The 18,646-nt window shown below is 52.1% G+C and overlaps 2 protein-coding genes across 2 annotated transcripts in view; one reads left to right on the forward strand and one right to left on the reverse strand.

The window, feature by feature from the left end:
* NOC2L (NOC2 like nucleolar associated transcriptional repressor) overlaps window positions 1-16,636 on the forward strand; it is a 37,717-nt gene extending 21,081 nt beyond the window's left edge. The window contains 6 exon segments of the mRNA XM_050322221.1: window positions 1,290-1,433; window positions 6,208-6,321; window positions 9,227-9,362; window positions 13,013-13,156; window positions 15,021-15,036; window positions 15,038-16,636. Of these exon segments, the coding sequence (XP_050178178.1) occupies window positions 1,290-1,433; window positions 6,208-6,321; window positions 9,227-9,362; window positions 13,013-13,156; window positions 15,021-15,036; window positions 15,038-15,164 (681 nt within the window). The 3' untranslated portion in view covers window positions 15,165-16,636.
* Window positions 16,637-16,797: 161 nt separating this feature from the next.
* Window positions 16,798-18,646, reverse strand: part of SAMD11 (sterile alpha motif domain containing 11) — a 107,708-nt gene continuing 105,859 nt past the window's right edge. Inside the window, exon 14 of the mRNA XM_050322220.1 lies at window positions 16,798-17,777. Within this exon, the coding sequence (XP_050178177.1) occupies window positions 17,526-17,777 (252 nt within the window). The 3' untranslated portion in view covers window positions 16,798-17,525. The remainder of the gene's footprint in view (window positions 17,778-18,646) is intronic.

The raw sequence follows: 18,646 nt of genomic DNA on the forward strand, positions 1-18,646 counted from the left end.
TCAAGCCAAGGCTTGACAGGAGGGAGACATCTTCTTCCTTCCCCCAGTTCTGTCTTTTGAGGCAGAACATTTGAAGCCATGAGTAGGGGAGGCAGTAATGTATTTGCTGACTGGAAACCCTTTATCTCTATCATGATAGCATCTGCAGGCCCCAGCTGAGATGAAGGTTCCATTGTGGTTAACCATTTTCTTTTGCTTTATTGGATCTCTTTCTCTAAATCAAGTGTCTGTGCAGTGTGTCTGTGTGTGTGTGTATTTATATATGGGTCTAGCAAAGAGCTTGGCCTGCAGAATTTGGACAGCACTCCAGAGGCTTGTCTTGGAGTTGGTGAAAACTGTTAGCAGACAGAGTAGTAAACTGGAATTCAAGGCATGAGTCAATGTGGACACCCCCATCTTTCATTCTGTCGTCAAGAGCATCGTCCACTGCTGCCTCAGCTTTTAGTTTGGAGGTGTCAGAGCAGTGCAGTGGTGTTGGAGAGTTGTTCTGTAGATTTTTGTGTGGTGGGGGTGTGGGTTTGAACCCTTGAAAAGCCAGTGGTGCCAGTTGGAGCTGGGTTGGTGCACTCAGACATGGAGCAGATCTCACCCTGCTGGCTCTGTCCTGACCCGCCTGGAGCAGCACCAAGTTTTCCCACCAAACCATGCCCTGACTCCCAGCCCACACACACCCCCACCCCAGTTTTAAGTCTCTTTTCAAACTCTGCCTTCAGTCCCAGCCATCAGCCTCACCCACAGCCCGCTGTATTTGATGTTCCCATCCCAACATCGACTGATGTTCCCCACGGACAGCTTTCCCCGTTCCAATCCTGGCTTCCCTAGGCCTCAGGCCATTTAGTATCCACTGTTATTCCTGGTCTCCATACATCTGGTCCACAGTCCTCCTCATTATCTGACAGAGCAGGAGACAGAGCTATTGTAACTGCAACAGCAGCTGGAAGTTGAAGCCCCAAGAGCACAGACTTTTTCCTCCTGGCTGCTTGAACTCCACTGATCCATCTTTTCCAGAACAAAGCAGTGTTTAAGTGTGCAAAAGAGCTGGTTTTGAGCAAGGCCCCTGCTGTGGATAACATAGAAACATCTGGCCTGTCACTGCAGCTCTTTGCACCCTCCCAGCCCAGGGAGGTAGGACCCCTGGGCCTGATATGGGTGATATTCTGGAATATGGGATGAATTAAAGGGAAAAGATGCCCCGTGCTGTCACCGGGGGTGGGAAATGCATTTTTTCTTTGCTGTTTATGGAAACTCTTAAATTGCTTTCATTCTTCCTCTCCTTTTCCTCCTCCCAGCTGAAATCCTTCCTGAAGGAGTGCAAGGTTGCCAACTACTGCAAGCCCATCCGGCAGCTCTTGGAGAAGCTGCAGGAAAACTCTGCCTACATCTCCAGCAAGCGCCAGAGAGCCGCCTTCGGCGTGGCCAGCAGGGAGGCTGTGGTGAGTCCTGCTGCTTCCATGTGGCCTTCCTGGAAAGGCAGCCAGGCTCTGGATGTTGGGCTGGGCTTGTGGCAGGGGGGAGGAGGAGGAGGAGATCCTGGAAACAGGAGCATGTGAGGTGGGGCAGATGTTCACAAACAGCCGAGCCCGGCAGGACTGAGCAGCCAAGAGCCTCATGGAAAACACGAGCCCCTAAATTGTGTCCTTCTGTGATTTGTAAAGCACACACATGCATGGAAATGCCTTGCTTTGCTGGGAAGTTTTCTTTCTTCATCCCCATCCCTGATTAGGAAGGTGCCCAAAGTGATGGGGGGATTCTGCCACCTTGGCCAGCCTGGTAACAGGTGAGCTGTGCCTGTGTCCTCTCTGTGAGAGGAAGCAGGGAGACTGACTCTTCCTTGCCTGGCAGGAGGGAGGTGAAACTATCTCTGTCTGCAAGGTAATTGATGGGTCAGAGCAGTCTCTGTGGCCACATGGTTTATTGGAAAGTCTCGAGTTCTGCATCATTGGAGGCTCCACCCGTTGGCATGGAGCTGAGCACGGAGCAGCAGTGCAGTGCAGACTAATTTGTCTGCAGACACTGAGGGGCAGAGACTGCAGGAAAATTAGCCACTGAAATCCTGGCATGTCAGTGCCAGGACACAGCAGTGCTATTCTGGGATTAAGGGGTTTGGTGGAACTGGGTTTGACGTGACTAAGCAGTCTTTGGTTCTGTAAACGCCAGTCTGGGTTGGACTGGTTTGCTTCCCGTCTGGAGTGAGGCAGTTTGGGGTTTGTTGGTTTGTATTTTTGTGGGCAGTGCTGTGACCACCCACCCACTGCAGAGGCAGAGATTTCAACCTCCCAGGCTCTCCATGAAATGGGTGAACTGGGGAAGGTCTGTAGCTAAACAAAAACAGAGTTTCCAACAACTCTGCCACTGTCTGCTTTTCCCAGCAGCTCTGGCTGCAGTCCCTTGTGTAAGAACCAAGTGAGTATTTTAACATCTTGCTGCCTTGGGTGTCTCCTGGTTGGTGCACCTGCTTTCCCAGGGATGTCTGGGTGACATCAGTGTGAATCAGGAGGGGCTGGCTCTGGAGTGGCATCAACAGGAGTTGATGGCCTGGAGTAAAGGAGGTTGGTTAAGGGAAGGACACCAGTTTGCCGAGCAGGTTTGGGGACTGATGTTCTGCCATTTCGGGGGATAGAGCAATGTATGAAGTGCTGCTCATGGAGGACACCAGGATTGCCCGTGCAAGCTGCATTTCTGCACCACTGTGGTGGTGTCCTGTGGGAGGAAGGGAGCCTTCCCTTCATTTACTGGGATATCAGTGCTCCTGGGAGCGGAGGAAATATCCCACTCAGCACTTCTGTGGGGTGGAAAAGTCACAGTGGCTTATCTTTTGTGCCCAGAGCCCAGGCTGGGCCCCGTGTTTTTCCCTTACACCTTTGCAAGCAGATGGTGTAGATTCCCAAGAAGGGCCAAAGCTCCTATGGAGACTGGGCTTCCCAAAATGATTTGGAGTGTCCCTCGAAGGCTGGGTTGTTTCCAAGCTGTGTGGGGCATTGGCACCTCTCCTGAGCAAACACTGCCAGAGAAAGGACGGGAAGGGAAGGAGGGCTGAGGGAAGGGGAGGTATGTGCATGTCCCCCTTGCCAGCAGGAGCAATTGAAAGCAAATGCTCTCTGGTTTTCCCATGCATTTGTCCCTGTTCCATTGTGGAAGCCCAAATTCTAAGCTAATTCTTTCGGCAACGTGCCCAAAACGCGGCTGTTCCTGGGAATTACAGGGTGGTGGGTGTGCTTTGGAAGGGGGATTTTACCTGAGGGACTGTTCTAAAGAAGAAATGGCCTGGGCATTGAACTCAGTGCTGTGGGGTTGCAGTGTTTAACTTAACGTGGAGGGACTGTGGAAGGATCCCTCCTCACATCCCAGGAACTCTGGTATGGAGGTTCATGCACACCAGATGTGTTCAGCCTGACTTCTTCCTTATTATTTTGAGAACTTTACTTTTTTACTGTCATTGTTAAGAATGAAAAGCCAGTGCTTTTTTTTTTTTTTTTTTTTTTTTGAGAGCACAGTGCTAATAGGTTACTATAACAATTAAGGTCTTTATAAGGGGAGCCAAGAAAAAGTGGAGCCTGCAGCTGAAGTTGGATCCAGATGTTTGATGTGCAGCTGTGATTTTTGGTTCCTCTGCACTGGTGTGAGCCCTGGATTGGCAGGAAAAGATGCAGGGAAGGAGAAGGCCCTGCAGTGTGTGCTGGGCTTCCCATCAGACCCCCGTGCTGAGCTGGGGACCCCTCGTTTTGAGAGCAGTGCAGCCCCTCAGGCTGTCACGCGTAATGAAAGTGGAGGTGAGGGAGTGAGCTGGTGGGAAGCTTTGCCTCATTTCCATGGGATTTCCAGACCTTCTGCCTTCATCCCCATCTCACATTCCAGATTGAAAGCTTTTCTGGAGGGTGGAGGATGATATTTTTGTTGCTGTGCAGGTACCAGCACTGTGGGCTTGGTCTGTGCTGGGTGTTCCCTGGCAGCACAGTGATGCAAAAGCTGCAATAGAAGGAGAATTCCAAGTGGCTGGGATGGCATCCCCTCTCTCAAAATTCCCACTGAGGTGTTCTGACTAGACAAATGGGATTGTTTTAATGGTCTTTTTTATCTCTGGGTTCCAGAGACCGAAAGAGCTGTATCAGACAGAACAAACACTTCCCTTCTGTGTAAGAAGAGCCTTTCTCAGAAGCTGTCCATACCAAGCAGCATCAACAAATTACCTGATTACAGCTGGCAGCACGATCCGAGGCTGATCTATAAGAGAGGTGCCTTTGTGCTGCTCAGGAATTGCTGCTCTGGCCAGAGGGGTGGGTTGGATGGGCAGGGAAGCCGTGCTGGGGCTGCGGGCTGGCGTCAGCACATCAGCTGTTGGGCAGGAGACATGGGCTCCAGCCCTGCAGGCAGGCTGCAAACAGCCCTGGGGGGGTTGCATTTGGGAGTCTGGGACTGAGATTCCCAGAAAGGGCGTGTTTGGCTCGGTGCAGGGTGGATGGTGCCCGTTGGAGGTGCATAAATGTGCCCCTAGAGCTGGGCGCTGCTTAATTGCCAAGCTCAGCTCCTGGTACCAGCAGCAGAGACCACAGATCATCTCCACTTCCCTCCCAGGGATGGGGCAAGTCAGGACCTGGTGGAGACTGATGCATTTCCCTTCCCAGTGCATTGTTATTGGTGTGAGCTGGGGGCTCTGTGCACAGTCCTGCTCTTCAACCAACCTTCTCCCCATGCCTTGGCTCACAGGCTGCAGCCTGTGAGCCCAGGAGCAGTTGATTTGAGACCTGCTGAAGAATATTCAAGCTGCTGCTGTGTTTTCTGCTGTGAAGATGGTCTGGCTTTTCATTCTCACCCTCGGTCAGGAGCATTGTGTACACACATACAGAGCTCTGGAGTTTGCTCAGCCCTGGATTCGGGATACTCTTTTTTTGGATCTCTGCTGACCTTTGGGTGTATCTATGCTAAGCTTTATTCCTGTTGCTCATTCTTTTTCTCCTCTGCCTGTTTCAATTCCTGCTTACTATATGGCATGTCTTTTCTGCTTAGATTAGGTTGACTTTTTTACTGTGGGGGAATGCAAAGCCTCTGGGCTCTCTGGTGATCCAGGTAACAGTTCTGTGGGGGTTTTTAGTAAAAGGAAGTTGGCAGGTTAAGAAGAATGTTTCTGATATGACATACCAGCACCCCCTTTCAGCACTGACATGCCAACTGATTGAAGCATAAAAGAATTTTTAACCATTTAATTGGCTTCCCACCATTTAGAGTGTTTGCACCTCCTTGTTCTCCCAGCTTGGACAGCAGAAAACAGGCTCTTCACTTCTTCGTGCTCTGCTCTATCCAGGCTGGGATGAGTCCAAGACCCTGCAGGGGAATGTTTGTTTGAAAAATAAACACTTGGCCATGGAACAGGGGGAACAGGCAATCAGACATTTTTGGTACTTGAAGCTTGTAAGTGCTTGTGTGATGTTTTCCTGAATTAAAAGCAAGCACTGAGCAGGTGATCAGATGCCTTCATTGAAGGAGCAGGGAATAGACATTTTGTCCTGATAGTTCCTCTGGTCTGTCCCTTTTTTATTCCTCCCTTCAAGTTTCAGTTGAAGTAATTCCTTTCCCATTGCAGCAGCTGCATCATCTGACTTGACTTCTTTATCAGCATCTTCTCACTGCAGCCAGAGCAGAAGTGAATGTTCAAGGCCAGGAGAGTAACAGTGGATCCCAGGGGGCACTGACTCATTTTAGGAGAACCTCTTGTGAGCTGTCAGAGAATCAGGCCTCGCTTGGAAGACAGAAGTAGGAATCTGGGAGCCCACATTTCATGCTGAAACAGTCTGATCTTCCATAAGCTAATGCATCATATAAACCACCATGGATGCTCCTTTGTCAGGACTTCATGCTGTCCTTCAGTGCCACTGGTGTCCTGTGCTTTGGCATCACACTATCAAGCTGTTTCATTGTCCAACCTGTCCCTTGCAGCTTTTGGCTTCCTCTGGTTTCCCTGCAGTGCTCAGGCATTGCTTTGCCTAAGGAGAGTTGTCAGTCACAACCACTTCTGACTCAGTACTTGCTTAAATAACTGAATTCAGACTCAGTCCTCTTTGCATTCTTAGTTGTGGTTGCCAATTTCTACCCATAAGCTGGGAGAATGTGGTTTGGGAAAGGGTCTTAACCTTGTGCTCTTGACTCCCTGTGTTTGCCAAAGTGGAAGACTGCTTTGAAAACCTTTAAATTTGTAACCCTTTCTCTCCCCAGGAGCAATGGGAGAAGCAGGTCAAAGAGGAGGGGACCCCTCTGTCCAAGTATTACACTCAGTGGAAGAAGCTGAGAGAGAAGGAGATACAACTGGAAATCAGTGGCAAAGAAAGGGTAAGTGCTTAAATCCCTGATTTACTGGGCATCATCTGTGCCCATGGGAAGACAAGAGCCTTGTCCTGGCAGCAGGGTGGTGGGGGTGGCTGGTTGTCAGGTGGGCCTCTCTGTCTGGACAGGAGTGCCCAGACTACCATTTCCCACATCTCCTGCCCAAGGGAAGGCTCCCTGGGCGCTCCAGGATGCAGGAGGAGGGGGTGGGAGCTCCATTAGGAGTCCAAAGGAAAGCTGTCTCGATGCTAATGCAATGAAAGTGGCTGAGCCAGGCTCCTGGCCAGGCAGCAGGAAACAGATATAATTGGTGTCTCCAGTGTATGCTGGGGAACAATTAAAATAATCGATGGGACATGAGGATGATTGGCTCCCAGACGAGTCCCAGGGCGTGGTAGGAGACCTGGGAGATCCTACAAATGCTCAGTACTGCAGAGCAGCCTGAGAGAAGGGCAGGAGGCTGAAACCCCCAGGGCAGCCATGCAGAGGGAACAAAAAGCACTGCTGTGTGCTGGGCAAAGAACGTGGCCCTTGCAGAAAGGAAACTGGGAGGGAGGGCTGAGGAACAGCAAGAAGTGATGGCTGTGAGTGGGGTTAATCTTTTGCCCAAAACTGGCCCTGCTGGTGTGATTAGACACCTTCCTGGTACTGAAGCAGCTTTCACAAGGGGAGAGATCAGCCCTCAGTGCAGACAAACCCCTCTATTCTATTAAGTGGAGGAGGGGAGCTGGAGCTCCTTGGGGTGTGCAGGACCAGCTGAGGTGGAAAAGGGCATTGCTTTCATACAGCAAGACTCAAGAAACCAGGGGGAAGCGTGAAAGACGGTGACAGGGGCTTGTTTTCTGTTGCAGAAAGTGGGCTGAGCAGATAGACTGCAGAGAGAGGCAGAATTTGGAGTCAGAATCTTGGAAAGGCCCGTGGCTGCCTGGCATCTCTGCTTGGTGAATGGGGCTGTTGTGTGCCTCGGTGGGGACTGGTAGTTTAATGATGCAGCATTGTGAGCCCCAGCAGGAGAGTGAACACCATGAGGCCCATTAGGGATGGGAAAATCCATGTCCCATTAGCAGCCATTGGGGGAGAAAAATAATAACAGGAGAAAAAAAAAAAAAAAAAAAAGATCAGGCTGTCTCTCTCAGCTGCTCTGAGCTGCAGCCCTGCCTTATATAACAACAGTGACCCTGTCTGCCCATTCCATTTGCTTTTCCCAATGGTTTTTAATGGGATGTGGACTAATCGGCTTCGTGAGACTCAGTAGATAGTAACCCTCTAGCTGGGGATTAAAAGACTGGCCCCCAAATTACCTAATTACTGCTTGTGTGTGATGAGCACAGCCCGTATCTCTGAGCTGTGGCTCAGTGCAAGCCTCATTCCTTTGCTTTGTGATCACTCCATGCCAAGCAGGGGTTTGGGTGCCTTTATTTGGAGGTGCAGTCCTGGGGTGTCTCAAAGCTGGAGGTAGCACCACTCAGCAGGATTCAACACCAGGCCCTTTTTAATGTGCTCAGGTTGAGTTCAGACAGTACTGATGGTCACCCAAAACTGTAGGGTGCCTCTGGAATGGGTGTCTCGTGGTGGGGCTTGCTGGGCTTGAGGACTCTCTGTCCCTGGAAGTGTCCAAGGCCAGGTTGGACAGGGCTTGGAGCAACCTGGGCTAGTGGAAGGTGTCTCTGCCCATGGCAGGGGGTGGAATGAGATCTTTTAGGTCCCTTCCAGCCCAACCATTCTGTGATTCTGCAGGGGATGGTGGCAGTCTGTCACTGGGTCAGCTGAGGGCAGCTGGTTGGCAGTGCCCCTGGATCACTGCCCTTGCTGCATTTTGCTTCCCAAGTCTCTCCTCTCTGGCATGAAATGACTGCAGTTTGGAAAGCCAGCCCTGTGCTGCTCCCTTCACACACCCTCCCAGCAGGGCCAGTGGGAGCAGAGGCCTCTCCAAGTGGGGAAAAAGAGCAGGTGGGAAGATGATTTAAAATTAGGCCCCTGCAAATGGTGGCCGGTGATTTGTTCCCCTCTCCCCTTCTCTGCCCAGCTCCTGACTCTCCATCCCGATGCTGCAGGTTATTGCTTGTAAGTGCTCAGCTCCCAGGATCAATATTGCCCAGCTGGGGACCATAACCGTGAAACAGGCTGGGAGAAATTGCTGGAATTGGCTGCGGGAGCAAATGCACATCTCCATCTCCCTTGTCCCTTCTCCCCATCCCCGTCCTCCTCTCTCTCTCTCTCTCTGCTGAGAGCTGCCCTTCCACACAGGCTGTGCTTCCCTGCTGTTCCCGTGGGGAGAAGCTCGCAGGAGGGCTGAGGGGTGGTCTGAGGGGGTGTGGGGGGAGCACAAATGAGTTATTACTCGTGGGGTGAATGTTTCCAAGCAAGCTAATGTGTGCTAATGCCTGAGTGCTTCCCAGGGGGTGTGCAGCCAGGCAGGGCAGCGGGCAGCTGATGTTCCCAGAGCACTTGGGATTTAATTTGCATTCTGATTATCTTTGCCCTGCTGGCCTGAGCCCTTGCAAGTAAATCCTCCCCCTAATCCCCCTCCGGAGAGGTGTAAAGAGCAGTGAGGTGGTGTCAATGGCAAGTGCTTAATGGCATTGATATTGGCTGTCTGCAGCAGGGGGCTCTTGGCCCATTGATCTCCACGAGGGCGAGTGATGGGGGGTGCAGGCAGACCTTTTAGCATCCCTGCCATCTAACCCTGCTGAAATCTGCCCCCAGAAAGGCAGCCTCGGTGTGGCTGTCACAGCTTTTTGGTGTTGGTGGAACTCCAGAGGTGACCAGCACAGTCTGTCTTGATTGTGCTGCCTGCAAGCTCGCTGGGCTTGGCAGGCTGGGCAAAGCCAGTCCAAACACTGTATTTTGTGTTGAAAAGTACAAATTAAGGTTGTTCTTACTGTTGGTTTGGTTTTTTTTTTTTTTCCAGCTTGAAGACTTGAACTTCCCAGAAATCAGGCGTAAGAAGCAGGATGAAAGAAAGGAGGAAGATAAGAAGGAATTCAAGGACCTCTTTGAGATGGACAGTGACTCTGATGAGGAGAATAGTGGATTCTCTGTAAAAGGTACAGGGCTGGGGCTGGGCTTGCCTTCTCCTTGTCCAGAATTCCATCTGATGTGGGTCAGTATGGCCATGGTGGGTTCAAAAGCTACACTTGGTAGGGAGGGAGAGCCACAGGATGATGGTGTTTGAGAGGCTTTTATCTTCCTCTCCCTCTCCTGCTTTGTCAGTCCATCTCATTTTAAAGCCTTAGCCCTGCATTAGTCTTTCTCTGTGCATGACCTGTCTCATCCCCTTGGCACTTTCCTTTTGTCTCACACACTGACCTCAACCTGAGAGCCCAAAAAGCAAGGGATGTTTGGCTGGAGAGGTTCTGTGCATGGTAGGGGCTGGCTACCTGCAGGAGGATCTTTGATCCTCTCCTTGCATGAACTTCTGATTGATTTACTTGATGGTGACTGACATTCCAAGTATTCTTGACAAGCCCAGCAAACCTGGAGAGCGTGGGTGATGTCACCCTCTGGCTGTGGCCACGAGAGGGCCACAGTAAATTGTGGAACCTGCCTGAGGAGTTCACCACAGAGCTTGAGGATAAACCTGGACGTTCTTCTTGTAATTTGGAATGTTTGGGATGCCCCAGGTTTTCCAAATGCGTTGTCATTCATAAACAGGGCGACTTGGGCCCAGGGTGAGGTGTGAGGATAAACCTTGGGACGTGCCACAGAACCGGTGAGCATCCTCTCCCTCACAGGCATCTGTGGCACAGGAGGAAGAACAGCTTGGAGAAGTTTGATGGCTTGAGGCTGAAGTCAGGGGATTTTTTTGTAGGTGATCTGGCAAAGGGTGGGAGGGGGGAGCAAAAGAGAGAAAGGTTTGCAATCCACGTGTCAGGCGTGGCTTTACCCTGGGCCTGTGCTGTGCCATCTGTGCATGAGGCTCTGGCAGCTCTGAGGGTTTGCCATCCACGGTGACAGAATGCACTGAGGTCTGTATGATATCCAAGGGCTCTGTTTGGGTCCCACAGCTGTGCTGTGCAGTCCTGAGTTTGCACCAGCACTGCAGTGCCAGTGGTGGGCTTGGCCTTCCAACATTCCCGGGCCAGCCACCTCTCCTTAGCCTTTGTCCTTAGCAGGGTGTTTTCTGGAGGAAGGGAACAGCCCTGAAGGGATATTCCATCTCAGGGAGCCACTGTGCTCAGCCCCACATGGGTCTCGAGGTGCTGGGTGGGGGCAGTGGAGCTGTGGTGGCACAGGGTGAAGTCCCCTCTGGCAGTGTTGTGACTCCACAGTGGGCAAGGGGCAGGGAGGCTGGAAAAGCGTCTGTGTCTTGGGAGACGCACACAATGAGCTCTTGTTCTTGCTCTGTGTGGGGTGTGAGATGTTCCCAGCCAGGCTCTGCACTCAGTGACTGTCAAGAGAAGCCAGTGCTGCACTTCCCTGTGCTTGTGGGCACTGTTTTCCTGGGTGGCCAGATGCAAGGGAATTTGGGAGGCCCTGCAGCTGCTGTGGTCTGTGTCTTTGCTGCTTCTTTACCTGTGAGATTGAAGGCATAACAATCTCCTCTCCTTTAAAGAGGCAAAAGGAGAGTCTGGGACAACGGTAGGACTTCAATTCATCTTGAATCAGCCTCAAACTACTTGCAAGAGAGACACGTTGAGCAGCTCATGGCAGAGATCTAGGCAGGGAGATACCCAGCTTGCACATTTTGGGAAGCACCTGAGCAGCAAAGAACCAGGAGCTTGGGGGGGGAGAAAGAGCGTGGATTGATCAGCCTGTTGTGGGGGGTGGGCAGGTACCTGCATTCCTCTCATTTACCAGCTGGGAGGAAAGGCAAGGCTGGAAATCATTAATGGCTCCGGGAGAGGTGCTGGGCTGCCTCGTCATGAGGCAATTAAAGGCGAGGAGGGAGCGTCTCTCCGGGCCTGGCAGTAATGAGTGATCTGTCCACATTAGGTGTTGCTGAGCCTTAATGAACTTGAACAGGTTTCTTCATTTATCCCTCGCCTAATCATATTACATCAATTTAATGCCAGACTGGTGGGGGCCAGGGGTGTGGAGGGAGAGGGCAGGCCTTTTCATTTCCTACCAGAGGAACTGTGGCCCTTTCTCAGTGGGAAAATTCCTGCTGTGGGCTGTTGGGAGCTGAGGAATAGGGGGGCAGAAGTGGTTCCCTGCAGCCCCTCCCAGCACTGTCTTCTGGGGTCTCACTGATGCACTTGTGCCTCAGGAGGTGGAATGGTGGGACTTGTGTGTGAGGGGAGGCAGGGGCTGAGCAGGAGGCTGGGGAAATTCAGTAAATTCCTGTGTCACAGCAGGCAGGAATGACCCAATCCCTGCCCACACCTGGTTTGCCGAATCCTCTGGGCTCAGCTGGTTGCCGGATCTCGTGGTGCTTTGGCCGGTGTTTGATGGATGAGAGCGTGCCCTGGGTTGTTTCCTGAGCTGCTCAGGTGCCCATCACTGTGATGTGGTGCAGTGGACAGCGCTGCAATCCATCTCCTGTGGAGCCAGAGCTCGCAGTGCCTGGGAGCTCCAGCCGTGGGATGTGGCTTCCCATCCCTCAAGGGGGGGAACTGTGCTGGCAGAGCTGACAGATGGGTGAGAGCAGAGCAGACAGGGTGGTGACAGGGAGCTGGGAATGCTGGCAGCCAGCTTATTGATGGCTCTGGCTCCAGTTCAGTGAGCAGCATAGGTCAGCTGCTGGGCAGGGAGGGTGGGACAAAAAATAGGCTCTGTGGTGTGGCCCAGGGACCACAGAGTGAGAAAGATGTACTGGCGGGTTCCAAGCAGAGCCTGAAGTGTGAATAAATAGGTCCTTGAGCAGTATGTAAGCTCAGGGATGGAAGGAGGCAAGAAGCAGCTGGTTCTGCTGCTCCCTCTGTACAAGGACTTGTGTTCTGTCGTTTAAAAGCCTGGTGGAGAGGGGAGAAGCACTCCCCCACTGCAGCATGAGTAGAAATCTGGGTCCAGAGGCTCAGAAGTGGATGGTTTCCCACAGGCCAAGCACCCAGAGGCTCTTAACCCTTCCTGCCAGGCTCCCTTGGACCCAGCTTGCCATCTGCAGAGGGAATTTTCAGCAGCAGTGCCTGTTCCTAGACATTTTTGTCGTGACTAACAGAGGGAACAAAGTTAGGAGAGGTTTAGGGGGGTGTCCTGAACCAGATGTGCACAGAACCCTTCTGTGCTCAGTTGCACTGACCAGGGAAGGTGGAGGTGGGTGTAACACAGGCACCATCTCTCAGTAGAACCAGCCCTTCTCTGCTCTCAGCTGTGGGATTTATTCCCTCTCCTTTCAGCAGGCTCATTTCTTCTCACTGTACCCCTCAGTCTGTCCAGCTTTCCTGTCTCTCTGAGCAGGGCAGGCAGATCTAAGATGAACACTTGGCTGCTGTGCCAGTGGTGCTCTGTAAGTACCAGGTAGCAGCAGATCCTGGGCTTTAGCAGTAAAACCCTGCTGTGGGTTCTGAGCTGATTTCTCTGACTCTTGTCCTGGCCTTCCTGGCCTTTAGCAGGTGCCTCTGAAATTAAATCCATCCTTCTCTGGGCCTCTGGTGCAAGAGAGACGTGGCTTTTGGGGAGACACGTGTGAGAAATGTGGAGAAAATATCCCCTGGAGTGCCTGTCTGGCACTCCTGAGCTCTTTGCCCTTTGAATGTGCTCCCTGCACGTGTGCTGCTCCTCACTTTTCCATTCACCCAGTAAAAATGCTTTGCAGGTAAAGGCAAAGCCAAGCAGGCATCAGATGACAGCTCAGAAGAGAGCAGCAAGGAGTATGGTGAGGATGATGACGACGAAGAAGGGAGTTACGAAATCGAGGAGGAGGATGAGGAAGAACTGGGAGAAGACAGTGAGTCAGATGGTAAGTGGAGCAGCTGGGCAAAGGGGAAGGGAATTCCTGACAGCACTGGTGACTGAAGGCTCCTTTGCTCTTTTGTGAGCTGAGGGTGTCAGGAGGGACTTCACACACAGACACACGCCCTGGGCAGGGAGGCCTGGCAGTTCTGAGTTATGCCAAGGAGAGAAAGGGTTAAAAGATCTTTTCAGGCCTCACTCTAACGAGCCCCCAGTCCCTTTCATCTCTTTTCAGGAGCCTCCTGCAGCGAGGCTCAAACGAACTCCAGCCCACCCCAGTGGGGTACAGAAGCCTTGCTGGGAGATCACAAACCTTGCTTGGAGGCTCCCTGCAGGTCACACGCAGGTGGGGCGTGCAGGGTGCACATCCCCTTTCATCTGAGCCATGCCTGGGGCACGGGGTGCTGCACAGGGTAACCCTTTACTTGCAGCTCCTCCCCGGGCAGGACTGACAGGAGACCACGTGCAAGACCCTGCATTCACTGGGGTTTCTGCACTGGACAGTGTGTGGACACAGAACCCCTGACCAGCCTCTGGGCTTGGTCCTGGTCACTCCTGCCCATTAGTAGCTGCTGCCCAGTTGGAACTGGTGAGTGGTGGGCACTGGAGTGAGAGGCTGCCAGGTCAGTGTGCTCTGAGAGGCCAGAAAGCAGCTCTAAATGGCTTTCTTTAAATGAGAAAGCTGCCAGCTCTGTCACCAGGGCTGTGCTGGACACCGAGCCAGGCTTTGTGCAGCTGAGGAGGGCGTTATCTTCTCCTTCCATCCCCTGCCACGACCACCACGGTCGTGCCTGTGCCTGCCAAGCCCCTCAGCTGATGGAGCAGGGGGAAGCTGCCCCTGCCAGGGGCTGCTGTGGGGCTCCTCTACTGGGTTTTGTGCCACTGCTGAGGCCTGTGTGTCAGAGTGCCAGGGTTCTGCTCCTCGCTGTGCCTCTGAGTGTGATGTGTGGTTGTGGGGAGCAGCCACAGAAGTGCCTGTGTGCACTGTTCTTTGCTGGTTTGGGGAGGGGGAAAAGAGTCCAAGAGAGAGCAAAATCTGACAGGTTTAGAATGTGGCAGATGGCTGTGGCTTGGCAAGCACACCCAAACCCCAGCACCAGGAATAGATGGGTATTTGGTGCGTGTTCTGACAGTGCTGTGAAGGGGAAAGGAGGAGAGTTTTCCCTCTCTGCCTGCTGGGGAACTCGGACAAGCTGGAAGAACAGCCTGGAAAAGGGAAGGCTATGGAGTGACCTAATTGTGGCCTTCCAATACCTGCAGGAAAGATGGACAGAGAATATTTACAGGGGTCTGGAGTGACAGGACAAGGGGGAATGGCTTCACACTGACTCTAGGGAAGGGTTGGGTTAGATATTAGGAAAAAAATTCTTCCCTGTGAGGGTGGGGAGGCCCTGGCACAGGTTGCCCAGAGAAGCTGTGGCTGCCCCATCCCTGGGAGTGTCCAAGGCCAGTTTGGAGAGTGCTCTGATCAGCCTGGTCTAGTGGAAGATGTCCCTGCCCATGGAATGGTTTGCTGGTACCTGTGACAGCTCCTTCCTGTCAGCTCTCCAAGCCCAGCCCGACACCTCCAGTGAGGGAGGACTGACCTGAGCCTGCAGGGATGAAGGTTTGGAGGCTCTGCCTGTCTTGTACCAACTCCCCCCAGTTCTTCCTGTGTGTTTTTGCCTCAGGTGTACCAGTTAGGGCTCGGGTACCTCAGAGCCAGTGCTGTACCCACACCCTGCAGGGCTCTCCTGCCGCGCTCCAGGAGCTGCAGCGGCGCCAATAAATTAATGAGTGTCTGGGATTAATTAGTCATGAGTTGCCTTGACTCGCCTCACGCTGGCTCCCAGGAAGGCAGGATTTACACCTCTCTCTCTCTCCACCCCCAGAGGAAGGCAGGGAAGGCTCAGGATTCCCAAGGGCCAGGGAAGCAGAGGAGCTGCCCCCGAGGGATGTCGCGCTCCGACCTGGAACAGCTCGCCCAGGGCGGGGAGGACATCGTGGAGGACCTGGCGTTCTCAGATGATGACTGAGCTCCCTCACAGCCTCCCCTCCACGCTGACCCCTTACAGACTGCACTCCCTGAGCCTTCAGCACCTGGAGCAGGGGGTAAGAGCCGGGAACACGGCGGGTGGGAGCCCCAGGTGCCACCGAGGACTCACTCAGTGACGCGGCAGAGACGCGACTTGGGACTCTCAGATTTTTTCTACCACTTATGTTTTTGGTAACAATAAAACTGTGGTCATGTCAAGGCCAGTGAAAACTGCTCAGCAGAGGTAATAAAAAAGCCCTCATTAAAAATCTGCTGCTTTAAATAGCACAGGGTTCAGTTTCAGCTCCTGCCAAGTGAGCTGAGCAAGGGAAGGACAAGGTTTTTTTGGCTAAGGTTCCTCCCCTCTGGTCCACCAACCACCCCTGTCACCCCTTATCTTGCTCTGGGGTCCTCACCAAAACCCACCCTGTTGCCAAGAAGGTCTTAAGGATGGCACAGTGTGTTTCAGAGCTTGGTAGCTTCAATGGAAGCCTTTATCAGCTCAGGCTGGCTGGCTCTAAGTGTGCTACAGAAGGTGACTTCAAACTGAAGTTCCCTGGGTTGGGGAGACCGTGCAGGCAGGAATAAGGAAAGGCAAAACTAATAATGCAGGAAACACTTCCATTTTGTGATAGCTGCCTCCCCGTGCCCTTCCAGGCAACCTGCACACCACAAGAGGTCAAGATGTTTTTTTTTTAAAAAAGAATATTTAAATATAAAATACACTTTTATTTTTTTGTGTCTTGTTGGACACCCACACTGGCCGCAGTGAAAAAAAAAAGAGAGAGAGAGACTTCTTGGTTAAAGCCAGGTACCATTTGTAAATTAAGTGTTTTTCTTTTTTTATTTAAATTGATTGCTGGAAAGCATTTTTATCGTGATGTGATGGATGATGACTTTTTTTTTTTCCTTTTTTTTTTACAATATAAAGAAGCTAATGTACCACCAAGCTATTTTGTAAGAAAAAAACGGTAGCACGTGCAACGTTTACCAAAAAAACCAAAAACAAACGAACAAAAAAAAAGGGGGGCAGGGGAGAGAGAGAGAAAAGTACCACATGTGATTGTTGTTCACAACTGTACAAGTCACAGGAGGTCACCCCCAGGAGTTCCCAGCTCATTCACAGTAGTAAAAACTCTGCCCATTGTTTTTTAGCCTGAACACCCCCCCAGCATCCCCTCCCCGTCCCAGGGCTCTGTCTCATGGTCCACAGCAGGCCAGAATGTGCAACTACATCCACCTCTGTAACAAGGCTTTCAAGAAGAACAAAATCCAACCCTAGGAACAAAAAAATAAAAAATAAAAAAAACCCAACAACAAAACCAACCCCACCCCAGATGTAGAAATGAGTCTGTTGGACGCGTGAGGAGGGAGGCTGGGAGCCTTCATCCCACCCGAGCACACGCTTCCTCCTTCTTCTTCGCCTTCTTCTCTTTGAAACAAAACATCTAATGGGGAATAAAAAAAAATAAACCAGAACACCTCTGCAGGGCTGGAGCACAGGCAGAGTCCATTCTCCTGTGTGCTGGCAGGGCCCCGTGCCAGGGAAGAGGCCAGCACGGAGCCGGTGCCGTACCATCCGCACGGAAGTAAACATGGACGGGAACTTGCCTTTTTTTTTCTTTTTTTTTGCCTTTTTTTTTTTTTTTTTAACTCCTCTTTTTTATTATTATTTTTTTTATTATTACTTTTTCCTTTTTGTCTGTCTTTGGTATTGTTTTCAAAGTCGCTAGAGATGCATAGACACCTGAATGAGGAACTGAGCACAGTTTCCAGGGAGGAGGAGAGATCTGGGAAGGTGGTTGGTGTGATTTTTTTTTTTTTTTTTTAAATTATTTTTTGATGGGTTGTTTTCCTTTGCTCAGGGGTGCTGAGTACCATTGGGAGGAGCAGAACCCCTTCCCCTTCCCTGCTTGGAGTCACACCCAGGAGTTCCTGACAGCCAGGATTCTTTGAAGGCAAAGAACAGCGTTCATTCCCTGTGCAGGGCTCTCCATCTCTGGGTGAGGAAGGGAACAGGAATGCTGCAGCCATCCTCCACAATCCTTCTCTTCACTTGCGTTGTCTCACGACATCTTTGGATCATTTTCTTTTCCTTCCCTATATCTTTTTTTTTTTTCTTTTTTACAGTTTTGAAATCTTCTCTGTGTTGTTTATTCTCCCAAACAAACAAACAAACAAAAAAAAAGCAAATTCGTCCCAAAAAGAAAAAAAAAAACAACCAAACCCAAATTAAAACCTCCCTTTTCCTCCCTCACTCCTGCGTCTCGCGCCGCCGGCGGGGAGGGCTCTGGCGTCGCATCCTTCGGCTCGTCCCACCGGATCCCCAAAGTCCCAGAAGCAGCTGGAGGCGTCCCCGCAGTTAGGACGGAGGTTTGGCGGTGTCGCTGAGCCCGGGGAGGAGGGAAGGATTCCCGTTTTCCTGCTTGGGGGAGCCCCGGCTGGCAGAGGAGGGGACGCCGCTGCCGAAGGGGGAGGCCACGCTGCCCGTGGATGCCGGCCGGAGCTCGGCCGTGGGCACGTCCCGCTCCGGGGGCCGCAGCCCGGGGGGCTGCAGGGGGAAAGCCATGGGGAAGCCTGCCATGTACAGCACTCTGCCCACTCGCTTGGCCACCTGTGGATAAAGGAGAGGGGGAAAAAAAAATTGAAGAGTTGCGGGATAAACGACAGAGGGTGAAAAACGCGCACAAACGGCCTAGAGAATCCCATGGGTTTTCGTGGGTAAGGTCAGGGGTTGTATCCAAACTGCAAATAAAGAGAAGCTGTGGATGCCCCATCGTCCCTGGATGTGTTCCAGGCTCTGAGCAACCTGGTCTAGTGGGAGGTGTCCCTGCCTGTGGTAGAGAGGTTGGAATGAGAGATGAGATGAGCTGAGCTTTAAGGTCCCTTCCAACCCAAACCGTTCTGTGGTTCTGTTGCTGCATCGCTGGAAGGAAGCACCACCATTCCCAATCCACCTCGAAGACAAACCAAGGGCTTCCTCCTCTTTTCCTGCAGGGCTCTGTCCTGTGTTCTCCAGCTCTGTTTTACTGCTGGAGCCACAAGCTCTGCCCTGAGTCCTCATTTTCCAGGCTAAAGGTGTGCTGGGACACCCCCAGGAGAGAAGGGCTGACTGATTCCAACCTCTTCAGTCCTTGCATTAACAGGGTGGACAGTTGGACAGGACAGTGCTCTCCTGCTGATGGCACAGCACACCATGTCCACTTTGGAAGAGCAGGAATTGCTCCTAAAAGGGGGGGGCTGGGACCAACACAGGGAGAGGGAGAACAAAAATCCTGCTGCAGGGAGGCTGCTGTTCCCTGCCCAGGCAGTTCTCAGCCTGCACCTCTCCCTCCTGCAGCCCCAGCCAGCTCTCCTGCAGCAGCTCTTGCCTCCCAGCAAGGGCCAAAGGCCCCACAGCCTTCCAGCACCTCCACAGCTGGTTCACATTTGAGCTTAAACAAAAACACAGGCTGGTGTTCCACCCAGACAACTGCCACATTA

Source organism: Myiozetetes cayanensis, unplaced genomic scaffold, assembly GCF_022539395.1.
Source record: "Myiozetetes cayanensis isolate MyiCay16 unplaced genomic scaffold, myiCay2020 scf28, whole genome shotgun sequence".
Lineage (NCBI taxonomy): Eukaryota > Metazoa > Chordata > Aves > Passeriformes > Tyrannidae > Myiozetetes > Myiozetetes cayanensis.